The sequence below is a fragment of the Myotis davidii genome, unplaced genomic scaffold, assembly GCF_000327345.1.
Source record: "Myotis davidii unplaced genomic scaffold, ASM32734v1 scaffold69, whole genome shotgun sequence".
Lineage (NCBI taxonomy): Eukaryota > Metazoa > Chordata > Mammalia > Chiroptera > Vespertilionidae > Myotis > Myotis davidii.
Window position 1 is genome coordinate 2,719,893 of NW_006300363.1, and position 14,989 is coordinate 2,734,881.

The 14,989-nt window shown below is 38.6% G+C and overlaps 1 protein-coding gene across 4 annotated transcripts; it reads left to right on the plus strand.

Annotated features, from left to right (window-relative positions):
- Positions 1-350: 350 nt before the first annotated feature.
- POLG2 (polymerase (DNA directed), gamma 2, accessory subunit) lies at positions 351-14,526 on the plus strand. 4 transcript variants are annotated; one of them, XM_006776694.2, is made up of 8 exons: positions 351-2,032; positions 7,147-7,273; positions 7,385-7,490; positions 8,414-8,587; positions 9,703-9,843; positions 11,383-11,463; positions 12,602-12,702; positions 14,323-14,526. In XM_006776694.2, exons 1-8 carry the CDS (start codon positions 1,471-1,473, stop codon positions 14,486-14,488), a joined length of 1,458 nt encoding a protein of 485 aa, XP_006776757.1. In that variant the 5' UTR covers positions 351-1,470; the 3' UTR covers positions 14,489-14,526. The 4 variants fall into 4 exon arrangements, with proteins under 4 accessions (XP_006776757.1, XP_006776758.1, XP_015427913.1 ...); XM_006776695.2 differs by having other exon boundaries at positions 14,352-14,455; XM_015572427.1 differs by lacking the exon at positions 14,323-14,526 and adding an exon at positions 13,229-13,382.
- The last annotated feature ends 463 nt before the right edge of the window (positions 14,527-14,989 follow it).

Below are 14,989 nucleotides of genomic sequence, written 5' to 3' on the forward strand. Positions count from 1 at the left end.
CCTTTAACAGTTTTCAATAGCATGGTAGGTCAAATTTGTAATGACAATTCATAAACTTTCAGGGTAGGTTGGAATTAACATATTTTACTGTTTAATGTCTACTGTGGGCCTTTAAATTTGTAAACACTTAATTGAAATGATTGTGGGGCTGTGGGAAACATTTATCTATTTACCTTTGAAGTAAATTTTAAAAGACAGTCCACTTTTTAGCATGTGTGTTGTGTCCAGCCTGTGGTTGTCTTTAATAAATGTTTTTTTTTTCTCCCCATTCTCTCTCTGATTTATTTGCGTATAGGCCTCTTTGGTGCGTTTCTTGAGTGTGGGAAACGTACATTAGTAGTGCCCAGCTTTGCAGTTAATGTAATTGCTTCCTACCAATCGTTTCCATTTTCTAGTTTCTCTTTTTATAAACTTGCACACTTATTGTATGGAATGATAGTCTGAGGTCCTACAACACTATTGCGATGAAAAATTTTAGCTGTTCTATATTACTGTTAATTGCTAAGCTATTACCCTTCTCCACAAACTGCCCCTCCTGGTAGCTTAGTGGAACCAGTAAATTTTACATGAATTCATTTTTCAAGGTTTTCCTAACTGAACTTGAAGGGAACCTGGAGGACGGGAATCATGGGTTTGGGGGTGAGCCATTTTCACCTTTTACACTTCTTGGGCAATTTTCTTAAGGGCTTTTACTGTTAAAATGGAGATTGTAAAAACAGGCCTGTTAGGCAATCCTGGATCTCTGTTTTAAACTGGTGGTCAAGTTTCATTTATTGCATGTTTTGCGGAAACCTAAAAGGAACTTATGATAGAGCAACTTACAGGTTCTCAGTTGTAGGAACACATTCACATGCAGACTTACTTAAAACATTGCGGAGTCCCCTCAGCAGCTTAAGGTTCCCAAGTGGTGCAGATGGTACTGGCCCCTTTGAGACAGTAACGTGACCCCACCTCTTCCAAGTTACAACCCCATTCACATCCAGGAGAACTGCTCTGATGGGTAGGCACGCTGGTAGTGCATTTGGAATACCTAGGTTTCTAAACCATCATAAAGGACTAAGACTTAAAAAATGGGGACCAACGTATATTTTCATTAGCACTTAGATGTTCTTCACATCACCTCAATCTTAAGTAGATGCGCGAGAGAATGGAGAAGGAAAGTGAAGCTGATGGTAGCAGTGGCTACCGCACGATAGTGAAAAGCAGATGGGAAATGCCCTTTATCTGTGTTAAGGACATGAAAACACTGGCTGGGGGATCTGGCTTGACGGGAGACGGGCCTGTCTGCCCGGGCGAGCGAGGTAGGCCCTGGGCGGCTGCGGCTGCGGCCGGGACCCTGACGTGCTTCCGTGGGCGGAGCCAGCTGCACGCAAGGTCACTTCCGACGCGGCTGCGAAGTTCCGGGTTTTTACGGTTGCGGCTGTTGTAGGGGTTGCTAGCTAATAGACTGTATTTTAACTCCCGAGGGCGATGCGCTCTGGGGCAGTCGTCAGGGCCTGCCAGAAAACCTGCAGATGCCTGTTGTCGGGTTTTGGGGGTCGAGTAGATGGGGGCCAGCCAGAGCGGTTGACGGAAGCGAGTAGCCTCCTTGGAGAGCCCCCGAGGTCGCCCGCGGAGCTGCCTGAGGGGAGCGAACCAAGAGAAGCCCCAGAGTCTGGAGAGGGGAGAGAAGCGCTGGTAGAGATCTGTCAGAGAAGGCATTTCCTCAATGGCACCCAGCGGCGGGTTACCCGAGATTCTCTCCTGAGCGGGTGCCACGCCGGCTTTGGCCCCTTGGGCTTAGAGTTGCGGAAGAACTTGGTGGCAGAATGGTGGTCCTCCGTGGTGGTGTTCAGGGAACAGGTCTTCCCGGTAGACGCCCTCCACCATGAATCGGGCCCTTCGCTGCCCGGGGACAATGCCTTCAGGTTAGTTTCCGCAGAAACTCTACGCGAAATCCTGCAAGACAAAGAACTGAGTAAGGAACAGCTAGTAGCATTTCTTGAGAACTTATTAAAAACTTCTGGGAAACTACGGGAGAACCTCCTTCACGGTATGCTTCATGATTTCATGCTTCAAAATAGGTGTCGGGGTGGAAAGGCAATCTCGCGCGATTCTGCGAATTGCAACTGGCCCTTTACTCACGTGGAAAGGAGATTATGTGGTTCTCACTTTTTGAGGTAGTTGGGTGTATTGACAGTGCTTCTGCGCTGGAGAAAACTGGCCATGTAATCTTTACTGTTACTTAAAGAATCTGACCGAAGGACCAACCTGGTAATGCTCTTCATTTCACAGAGCAACCCCTATAATTTGAGAGTTAATTGAGCAGCCCTAGAATTAAGACCTAAATTAAAGCCTGTATTTGAGTCATTTGTTCATCGTTACTAAAATGCTTGTAAATACTTCCACAGTCACCCTTCAGTTTTATACAAAATCAAAACTCATTTTTCTAGAGCAAAAAGAAAATGCCCTTCCCTGGTTTTTCTGATCTACAATCTGTTGTTTCGAGAGTCATGTAGGCAAAATAGGACTAATCAAGCTTTACAAGTGACTTCTGAGTGGCTACGCAAACTTATAGGGGACCATTTGCCTTTAAAGTCAAATAGAACATGATTGCAGAGATGCTGAAAACAAAACAACTCGGGTTCTTTATAGGGCCAACTTGCAGCCCCAGCATCTCATCTTTGCAAAATGCTATCCTTGCCATTTTTCATTAAGTGGTACTATAAAGTAATTTAAAATAACCAATGTCCATGGTTCTCTGAAAATCAGTACCTACATTATAAATTGTTAAAGATTTCCTTAAGGGAATAAATCAAATGGAAAAAGTGTGATAATTTTTATTTATACTACTTTATTCCATGGTTTTCATTCTGGGGGAGTTAAACCACTGCTCATTACCATGTCCTCCCCCCCCCCCAATCAATCTTTTCTTCCTTATTAGAAAATGAAACTTATCTCTCTTAGATCCCCACCCATCAAAGCATCTATGTTGTGTCAGACTTTTTGTTGCCTGTAGGAAACTTAATCCATCTATTTGCCAAACCCTTCGGTTATCTAGTGTTAGAGTTACTCAGTTTGCCCTTGCTTTCTATTTCCAATAACCTTTTTTTTGTTGTTGTTTTAATATATTGATTTCAGAGAGGGAGGGGGAGAGAGAGAGAGACAGAAACATCAGTGATGGGAGAGAATCATTGATTGGCTGCCTCCTGCATGTCCCTCACTGGGGATCCAGTGGGCAACCCTGTGCATGTGCCCTGACCAGGAGTTGAACCTTGACCTTCTGGTTCATAGGTTGATGCTCAACCACTGAGTCACACTGGCTGGGCACCCTTTCTTACTTTATGATTGGTTTTTTAAAATTCTTGGCCATTATGTCTTCAAATATTTTTACTCATTCTCTCCTGCCTTTCTGTGATAATTACCATATTTTAGTTAAACACAATCCCATTTTAAAGGCCATGTCCTTGCCGAAACCGGTTTGGCTCAGTGGATGGAGCGTCGGCCTGTGGATTGAAGGGTCCCGGGTTCGATTCCGGTCAAGGGCGTGTGCCTTGGTTGCGGGCATATCCCCAGTGGGAGATGTGCAGGAGGCAGCTGATTGATGTTTCACTCTCATCGATGTTTCTAACTCTCTATCTCTCTCCCTTCCTCTCTGTAAAAAATCAATAAAATATATTTAAAGAAAAATAAAGTCCATGTCCAGTAACTCACAATTTTCTGTTTCTACTATCTGTTTTTCTCTGGGCTTTTGGTCATTTGGACTTTCCTGATATTCTAGGTTAAGTTGTGAAAAATGGTAGAGATAAATTGAAGCTTTGAGTGGTGTTTTCTTCCTTCTGGAAGGTTTTACTTTTGCTTTTGGCAGGCAGCTAGAGTGGGAGCATATCCTCTTAATAACAATCCAGGATAAGTTTATTTGGAGTCTGGGCTGTCTTTTCAGTCATCTCTACCTCTAGAGCAGTGGTTCTCAACCTTCCTAATGCCACGACCCTTTAATACAGTTCCTCATGTTGTAGTGACCCCCAACCATAAAATTATTTTCGTTGCTACTTCATAACTGTAATTTTGCTACTGTTATGAATCGTAATGTAAATATCTGATATGCAGGATGTATTTTCATTGTTACAAATTGAACATAATTAAAGCATAGTGATTAATCACAAAAACAATATGTAATTATATATGTGTTTTCCGATGGTCTTAGACAACCACTGTGAGAGGGTTGTTCGACCCCAAAGGGGTCGTGACCCACAGGTTGGTGACCCACAGGTTGAGAACCACTGCTCTAGAGTGTAGTGGCTCTAGTGAAAGGTGGGGGTATTTACCAGGGCCCCTCCTTGATGAACCAGGAACTATAATTTTATATATATATTAGAGGCCTGGTGCATGACATTCATGCACTGGGGGAGGAGGATGAGGGTTTCCCAGCCTGGCCTGCGCCCTCTCGCAGTCCGGGATCCCTCTGGGGATGTCCACCTACCGGCTTAGGCCCGCTCCTTGGCTTAGAGGTCCTTAGCACTGCTGCAGAGGTGGGAGAGGCTCCCACCACCACCGCTGCATTTGCCAGCTGTGAGCCTGGTTCTGGCAAGGCAGAGCTACCCCTGTGGGAGTGCACTGACCACTATGGGGCAGCTCTTGCGTTGTGCGTCTGCTCCCTGGTGGTCAGTACGTATCATAGCGACTGGTCATTCTGCTATTTGATTGATTTGCATGTTACCCTTTTATTATATAGGATATATATATATATTTCAGAGAGGAAGGGAGAGGGAGAGAGAGCTAGAAACATCAATGATGAGGGAGAATCATTGATCGGCTGCCTCCTGCACATCCCCTATTGGGATTGAGCCCACAACCTGGGCATGTGCCCTTGACCAGAATTGAACCCGGGACCCTTCAGTTCACAGGCCAACACTCTATCCACTGAACCAAACCGGCTAGGGCAGGAACTATAATTTTTGTACTTTCCAATCACATAAAATGTCAGGAAGCTTTGCTCAGCTCTGCTACTTGAGAATAGGAAAAGTAGCACTGAAAGGGAAAATATGCTCTTCCCTTTTCTCCAAAATTTGGACCCTCACATCCTTACTGCCTTGATAGTTCTCCTGTGTCTTTTTAAAAATATATATATTTTTATTGATTTCAAAGAGGAAGAGAGAGGGAGAGAGATAGAAACATCAATAATGAGAGAAAATCATTGGTCAGTTGCCTTTTGCATGCCCCTCACTGGGGATTGAGCCTGCAACCTGGGCATGTGCCCTTGACTGGAATCGAACCTGGGGCCCTTCAATCCACAAGTCAATGCTCTAGCCACTGAGCCAAACCACCTAAGGTGTTCTCCCGTGTCTTTAAACAAATTTTTTTTTTTAAGTTTCTGGACCAGCTATCAACAAGCTAGTGGGAATCTCAAGTAACTTTTGAACACATTCCTGTCATTTAGTGGGATATAACCTTTTATATAACTAGCATAGACAACTACAAAGAAATTTTGAACTTAGGTTTACTCTAAATAGGAATGTTGGAATTGTAACTCTGAAGCTATTTCATATATATTATGGGATAAAGCAAATAGATTAATGTTCTTAGAAACCAGGATTTTCTCAGTAATAGAGAAGAGATGCAAATATAAAAGAAAAAAAAGGAAAAAAATATAAGACGAATACATTTTGTAATGTTAAATTTGAATTGGCAATATCAGTATGAACTCAGGATTTAAAAAAAAAATGTCCTAACTTTCTTCATTGAAAGGGCCTAGAAGCAATGACAATAGCAATGAATACACCTAGTACCCAACGTTTGGTTTCTAAAGTAAACCAGTGCTTGGAGAAATGGCTCATTCCAGGTTCAGGGCAGGGAAAATACAAGGTGAGTTTGGGACATTTTATGGTGCTAGAAAGCAAGGAATTACTTGAAGACTTGTGGGGTCATGTCAAAAGGACACATGTTGACTTGAAGGAGACTCTCTCCCACTGGCTAAATTTGAGACAAATTGAACATTAAAGTAAATATTGGTGGTAATGGATCATAACACATTAAATAAAATTTAAAATAATTAAACCATATTGTTAACGAAAGAAATAAATGACTGAAAGGTCCCAGGTTCGATTCCGGTCAAGGGCATGTACCTTGGTTGCGGGCACATCCCCAATAGGAGTTGTGCAAGAGGCACCTGATCAGTGTTTCTCTCTCATCGATGTTTCTGACTCTCTATCCCCTCTCCCTTCTTCTCTGTAAAAAAATCAATAAAATATATAAAAATAAAATAACAAATAAATAAAATGACTTATTTAAAAAAAAAAAAAGAAAAATCACCATGGTATGATTTTATAATCCCCAAAGGTATAATTGATTCAAGCAAGGATCATTAGTGGATTCTAAAATATAGGTGGAAGATTGTGGGGGAGCAGGGTTTTGTTAGGAAATGGATTACCTTAATCAAATAATCACATTTGTTTCATTAATAGGATAATTTGATATTCTGTTCCTCCTGTTAAGATGCACTAAGACATTCACATCGACTACGTGGTATTATTTCTGCTAAAAATAACCCAAATTAAATCATAAGGAAGCAATCAGACAAATCTCTACTGTGAGATAATCTATGACTGGCTTGGACTCAAAAGTCAATGTCATTAAAAGCAAAGTTAGAGAGGAAGGAGTCAGGGGAAATGTTGTAGATTCAAAGAGATTAAAGAGATCTGGTCAAAATGGTGTTTGAACCTTACGGAGAAAGAGAACAGCAATAAATGAGATGGGTGATAATTGGACAAAATAAGGATATTGACCATATATGTTAGATGAAATTATGGTATGATTAATTTTATGGTGTAATGGTAACAGAAAATTAGGAGATGAATGCTGAAATGTTTTGGGGGCGAACAAAAAAAGTGGAAAAATGTTGGTAATGGGTGAATGTCAGTAAAGGTTTACAGATATTTGTTTATTGTACTATTTCAACTTCCTTGTAGATTTGAAAATCTTCAAACTGAAAAGTTGGGGGAAAGCTACCTAAAATTAAGTGGTAATTAAGATCTGCCTTAACAAATAGCTCCATGCTACTTGTACTGTTGTGTTAGCATTAATATATTATTAATTTGCCTGTGCATTGACCAAAATAATGTGGGTTTATAGAATAGTTTATATGATGATTGATTTACCCTTTGACAGGGGCCTTGGAGCACTATGTGAATTGCCTGGATCTGGTAAACAAGAGGCTGCCTTATGGCCTCGCCCAGATTGGAGTGTGTTTTCATCCTGCTTCTGATACTAAGCAGACATCTCATGGTGTTAAAAGGTACAGAAAAATGGCTTGTGTTTAAAATAGTCAAGAATCAGTCATTTTCACTTTGAGATAGATTATATAATTTTCAAATAAGTAACTATTTGATATTTCTGATATTCAAAGAATCGGTGAGACGACGGAAGCTTCACTGGTATGGTTTACTTCAGCAAGAACTGCCAGCCAGTGGCTTGATTTCTGGTTACGTCATCGACTCCTGTGGTGGAGAAAGGTACTACAGTAATCACCCTTAATTCAATAGTTAATAAGTATGTTGTCTTAATGTGTCAGAGGTAATATTTCTCTTTAATAAATGAAAAATGTTGATGGAGCTATATTATATTTATAAGATACAGCTATACTAAATCAACAAATACAAATAAAAAACTCTAATGATTTTCATTGTTCCATATAACAAAGTTACTTTGGTAAAGACATCTGTTAATATTTCTCTCTTGCTCAGAGGCCTTTGTTGATAAGCTTTTACATTCAAGGTAAAGTTCACATTCCTCACCTGGCATTCTTGATGGAGCTATATTATATTTATAAGATACAGCTATACTAAATCAACAAATACAAATAAAAAACTCTAATGATTTTCATTGTTCCATATAACAAAGTTACTTTGGTAAAGACATCTGTTAATATTTCTCTCTTGCTCAGAGGCCTTTGTTGATAAGCTTTTACATTCAAGGTAAAGTTCACATTCCTCACCTGGCATTCTCAGTACGGCTTTAACTTTTGTTCCCTATCTCCATGAACTCTCCATATTAGTCAAAATGGTTCTATAAATTTATAATCAAGTTTTAGTATACGCTGAAGACGAAAGAGTTGAAGTAAGCATTTTTGTCTCCCCATTTCTCCAACTCTTAAAATCCCCAAGCACCTACCTAAATTAAGTGGAATAATCACAAACAATCAAGCTCTTTACAAAAGGATAAGTATGGTATGTGATACTTCTTCATCTCACTTAGTTCTTGGTTGCCCTCCCCTCTTATTAATTAGGATAATATATATGATCATCAGCAGTTTTTCTCTGTAGTTTTGATTTGGGCTTGACCATTTTTATTCAGCTGCTGCATAATAGCCTTAGGCAACTTACTTTTCAACACTTACTATAATAAATTAATAAGACAAATGAACTTTCTTTTTCAGTTTGCTGTGAGTCCATCTAACTTCAGCAGCAGTGACTGTCAGGATGAAGAGGGACGAAAAGGAAACAAACTTTACTACAGTTTTCCCTGGGGAAAGGAGCCAATAGAAACCCTGTGGAATCTAGGAGATCAGGAACTTTTACACATGTATCCTGGAAATGTGTCTCAATTACATGTATGTATTACCTTGAACTTGTAATGTATCCTTTACCCAGATTCTCTGTGATCATTTTTGGACCATTTGAATGAAAATAAGCTGCAGACATGTGCACATGATCTCTTAATACTTCAGTATGTATTTCTTTTCTTTTCTTTTTTTTTAAAATATATTTTATTGAGTTTTTACAGAGAGGAAAGGAGAGAGAGAGAGTTGGGAACATCGATGAGAGAGAAACATCGACCAGCTGCCTCCTGCACACTCCCCACTGGGGACGCGCCCGCAACCAAGGTACATGCCCTTGACCGGAATCGAACCTGGGACCTTTCAGTTCGCAGGCCGACGCTCCATCCACTGAGCCAAACCAGTTTCGGCCAGTATGTATTTCTTGAGTGGAAAGGCACTCACCTATGTAACCACAGTGCAACCATCAAAATGAGGAAAGTACTGGTAAGAGTAATTCAGGATTACCATCCCATCAGAGAACCCTTCAAATGTAACCGATTATCCAGTATGCCCTTTATAGGTCCTGGACCTTATCAAGTCACATACTTCATACAGTTGTGTATCCTTATAGTCTCCTTCAAATGAATAATTCCTTGTGTCTTTCCTTATCTCTCATGATCTTGATGTTCTTGAAGAGTACAGGCCAGTTCCTTTGTAGGATGTTCCTTAGTTTGAGTTTTTTTCATGTTTCTTCAGCCACAGAAATGCTGCTGCCCATTCATTATATCATAGAAGGCTTGTGATATAAATTGGTTATTGGCGATATTAACTTTTATCACTTGGTTAACATGTTGCTAGATGTTGCTATGCATGCTGGGTTTCTCCAATGTAAAGTTGTATTTATTAATTGATAAGTAATTAATAAGTCTTTTGTGGGCAGGTACTTAAAGACTATTTGCTTTTCACAAAATTTTGACCTACCAGTTGCAGCTTGTATTGATGATTCTTGCCCAAATCAATTATTACCACAAAGGGTTGCCAAATGGTGATTTTTAAATAATTAATGTTATCATTTTTTCTAGATTTATTGGTCAGTTTATGTTCTGATTTTGTAAGTCTAAAATGTGTAATTTTAAAAGATAGCTCTGCTAAATGATACTTTGTTTTTGTTCTACTTTTCTGTGAAGGGCCGAGATGGACGAAAAAATGTGGTTCCTTCTGTCTTATCTATAAATGGAGATCTAGACCGAGGCATGCTGGCTTACCTGTATGATTCTTTCCAGCTAACAGAGAATTCCTTTACAAGAAAGAAAAATCTTCATAGAAAGGTGCTTTTGATATTTCAGAGATAGACTTGGGAAACAAAAAAATATATGTTTCCCTCCTTTTTTAAGGTTAATGTGCTTGGTTTCTAACATAAAGTCTGAAAAATGAAATTTTCTTTAGTGCAAGTAATTTGAGTATTTTTCAGTGTTTTTTGTTTTGTTTTGTTTTTAATCTGGCTGCAGGAATAATAAGCAGGTGCTCACAGAATAGAACAAGACATTTCTGTTGGGTAATTCCAAAGGCATTTCTGTTTCATCTTAGGGAACTAGACAGCCATCTCTGATTTTTAGCCTCTAAGCCTTTCCATTGATAACTCCCATTTGCCTCAGAAGCTGAGTGTTAAGTAAGAGTAAATAAGACAGACAAGGTCAAAACTGTGGTATTGACCTCTGCTTCTGGTCTGATCCCGAGTGGCTGACCACTGGATCATAGGGATTAGATATGGGCCTGGGTTAAGGGAAAGGCTTATTTTAGGACAAACAATTTTTTTGAGGGGGGAGGTAGGGGAATCAAATCAAGAGGCAGGAGGGGTTAATGCTATAGGAAAGCAATTACTATGTAGGAAAGGAAAGAAATTACTAAAGGGTAAGATTTGGGGAGTCAGTGGGGGAAAAGAGAACATCTGTAATACTTTCAATAATAAAGATGAAATTTTTTTTAAGAAGTAAAATTTTGGAAGAAACAGGAAGAATCAAGACAGAATCAAGAGTATAGGTGGAGGGATTTGAAAAGGAGTTATTTGAAACAGGGAGGAAAGAAATGATGGTATAGATATAAATAGGCTACCAGGACTGGTTAGCCTTTGCAGGAAGTTTTATTCATACACTGTATTTTCTTAGGGAATTAGGAGGCAAGTATTTGCTTAAAATGTGGAGGAGTAGGGATTTAAGTGGCAAGAGTTTAGAATAGTCATATTCCCCTTGAATGTGAAAGGCAGCTGTCCCAAATCAAAAGTTTTAACATATTGAGTGTTCAACTGGATTTGGAAACTGAGTTTGTAGCACCACTCTGTGTAGTTAAGTGATTGATTATGCAGTGCTCAGTTAACCTATGGCCATAAGTCAGATTATGAAACTGCTCTGGGGGATGGGATTTATAGGGTGTCTGTAGCATACAAGCAAGGTGGATCCTTTCTCTTATACCCCACATCAAATCAAACCACCAGCAAAACCTATTTGACTTTGCCTTCAAAATATATCCTGAATCTGACCATTTCTTCCCACCTCCACTCTTTCTAAGTGATAAGTCCATATGGCCCCAGCTGAGTGGGAAAACGATGCCAGGAGGCATTTTGACTGACAAAAAATAGAGTTGTCAGGAAAATGGGAGAGTATCAGGCGAACTGATTTCTGCAGAGCATCTGGAGAAATCCATGAGCAGCTGGATATACACAACTGAAGACATTGTTACAGGTTTTTGTGCGGCCCCAGTTAGCTTCCATTTTCACACAGAAAATTTTACTGTTTAAGAAGCCCATGTTTGTTAGTGCTTGTATTTTAACTTAAGATGTATTGTTCTCCCACCCCTTTCATTTGCTTTAGGTACTTAAGCTTCACCCTTGTCTAGCCCCTATTAAGGTTGCTTTGGATATGGGAAAAGGCCCAACAGTGGAACTAAGACAGGTGGGTTAAATGAGTTCTGATGTCATTATTTTAATTATAACCATTATTTCAAGTAAATGAGTTTGCCATTTAGAATTTTATTTTGATTCATCTACTTTTTAAAAAATTATTTTTCTTCAAGTAGGACACTTTTGATTGTCGCAGTGGGGAAGGGGTGCTACTGGAATCGATCTAATGGAGGCCAGGGATGCTTCTAAACATATGTCAGCAGAGCTGAATGGGAGAAATTCTACTCTAATGTTTTAGCTCTAGATTGTTAAGGGTGTTTAAAAAAACACACACAAAGACAACACTTTCTTTTTGTTAATCCTCACGGGAGGATATTTTTTTCCCCATTTTTTTTTCAGGGAGGGTGAAGGGGAGAGAGGAAGAAAGAGAGAAACATTGATGTGAGAGAGACACATTGACTGGTTACCTCCTGAACCCACAACCCAGGTATATGCCCTCGACCGGAAATTGAACAGGAGACCTTTGGGTGCTTGGCCGACGCTCCAACCACTAAATAACACTGGCCAGGGCAGGGGCGTTTAAAATTTTGCTTCATTTTGCTTCACCATTGCTTGTTAAGAAAACAGTAAATTTACTATGTCATTGACTCATTATTATGTGTGTATTTTCAGTCTGACTTTTGTCTCCAGCATTCCACTGTAACTAATCAATCATCTTTTCTTTTCGAAGCATTTTCTTTAGTTTGCTCCAAGAATACTACTCTCGAAGTTGTTCTCATACTTCTCTGGTTGTTGACAGGATAGTAAAAACTTTCGGACTCAGTTTCTCAACTCAGATGACTTTTAGAGTGGACATAAATAGCCCTTTGGACTTATGTTTTTCTCTGACAACACCTGTTTTGGTTTTATTTGTGTTTTGAATGATGATAAAAATTCTTATATTCGGTATAAAATTTTCTCTCAGAAGATTTGCATTTAATATTCATCTTTGCAGTGCTTAATTTCTTTATTTTCAGAGAAAGTATACAATTGTCAGTGTACAATATGTAAATTATAAGCAATATTATCACATAATTAAAGGAATTTAGGCCCATTTTTAAGATTGAAAAAGGTGACTTGTGGTTTCAAAAAAAATAGAGTAATCACTCTAGCTACTTTTATTTCTTTCATATTTGAATTTTTCCCCCCAGGTTTGTCAAGGGCTGTTTAATGAATTACTAGAAAGTGGAATTTCTGTGTGGCCTGGTTATTTGGAAACTGCACAGTCCTCATTGGAACAACTTTATTCAAAGTAAGAATTGTCTTCCTTTCGATAAAACAGTATTTTTTTCAGAGTTGTTTTTTTAGACGTTTCTTCTTTATTTTATGAGTAACATCTCTCTTCTAAACATATCTTTATATAATGTAACTTGAAAGTATTCCTAATTTTCCCATTTACCGAACCACACGCCCATAGTTAATTGCTACAGCAGGAAACACTCTTCATCAGGCATACTTGAGTACATACCATGTGCAACTTCAAGACTTAATGTCATGAAGTATGTATACCTGAGTTTATCAATTTACCAGGATTGGAATTATGTACATTGGATGCATTTATTGAATAGAGTGCCTTTTCCTTACTGGAGTTGTGGTTTATTTTGAGGTTGAGTGGAAAATAATTCCATCCCAGAAGACAGAAAACTAGTCTCCTCAGTGATTGGCATCTCTGTTTACCTGGTCGCTCAAGATTAAAACCCGGGTGTCATCCTTAGCTCCTCCCCCTTCCTTATTCTCCACATTCATTTCGTCACTAAATGTTGCTCCCTGCTTCTTAGATACATTTCAAATCCACATCTCTCCATCTTCACTGCTACTACCCAAGTGAAGGTCACCAATATCTCTTGCCTGGATTATTGAAGTAATCTCCTAATTGACCTTCCTGTCTCTAGTTTTAAAACTTCAGTTTTTTAATAAAGGAATTCATTCTTTCCTCTGGATTTATTTTGTAATTTTATGTAGCTTTTTGTGTTGAATACATACCTTTTGGGTGAAAAGTTGTCAAACTTTGTGTTTTTCTCCTTAGTTCTCTAATAATTGGTTAAAATACACCTTTCAGATGATGTAAAAAGAAAAGTAGGTTGTTATGGGTAAGATAAACCAAAATGAAGGGATGGTATTTAAACTTTTCAGTCCTCTCGGTTCTAGAATCATATCCTTTGAGTCATGTGGACGTTATCAAATTATAGTTTTTCTTGATACAGTAAAGGCTTTATTGTTTTAGGATATTTTTATCCAAATATTTATTAAGCACTTAGTGTGTTTTCTGTACTTTGATATAGCAATAAAAAAGGCAGAGAAGTTTCCTGTTCTTATGCAGCTTATATTCTAGTGGGATAAAATAGACAGTAAACAAGTAAATAGATAAATAAGGTAATGTTGATAAGAGTCTAACAGAGCAAAGAAACAATGAGATACTGTGACTGGCTAAAAAGCTACTAGCCTACAAAGTTACATATCAAGCATGATTTTGGTATGATATATTGTGCACTGGACTTTTATTATGGTAGCATTATAAGAGACTTTCATCTAAAACAATTTTCTTGGACTGCATTAAAGTCCCAAAAGGCGGAGGTTATTCTGAGGTTTACCCATAATATCACCCCAAATGGTATTTTGATTATTTCTCAGATTTTATTTTCTTTTTATGACTTTTCAGCTATTACAATAAGTCAGAAACTTTCTGAAAATTTTACTTTGAATGCGATTCAGAAACTTGAAAAAGGTGGTTTTGGTCTAGCCCTCCAGCCTTGCTTTGAGTTTTGTGACCCTGAAAGTAGCATGGGTTCTAAAGTATTTAAAGCTGCTAATGTGGTGCATTTACAATTTATGTTTGTGTGCATGTATTTGGTTTAACTACCTTTTTCCTTAGATATGATGAAATGAGTATCCTCTTCACAGTTTTGATTACTGATGCGACTTTGGAGAATGGATTAATACATCTGAGAAGTAGAGACACCACTATGAAGGAAATGATGCATATATCCAAAGTAAAAGACTTTTTAACCAAGTATATATCAGCAGCTAAGAATGTATAAATTTCAATATTGGTGTAATAAATGTTTGTGTTTTTTAATTTGGGTGTCATATTAATTTATTGAAATTGGTTGTTAGCTCTCTTATCCTATAGATTCATTCTCCCTCTCTCTCTCTCTTTCTCTCTCTCTCTCAGAATTGGATTATTATCGGGTTTTTTACTGTTTGGATTTTATTTATTACATCCCCAGGATGTAGTTTATTTAAACTGTTCCTCTAGGTTGGAAATAGAATCCAGTGGCTTGATTAGCTTTTAAGTTCAATTTTTGTGGCAAGATTATTTAGGTTGTTGTGATCGCCCATCAGAAGTCATTAATATCTGGTTGTTTCTTTTTTTTTTTTTTAATTGATTTTTTTTACTGAGAGGAAGGGAGAGGGAGAGGGATAGCGAGTTAGAAACATCGATGAGAAACATCGATTCAGCTGCCTCTTGTACGCCCCCTACTGGGGATGTGCCCGCAACCCAGGTACATGTCCTTAACCGGAATTGAACCTGGGACCCT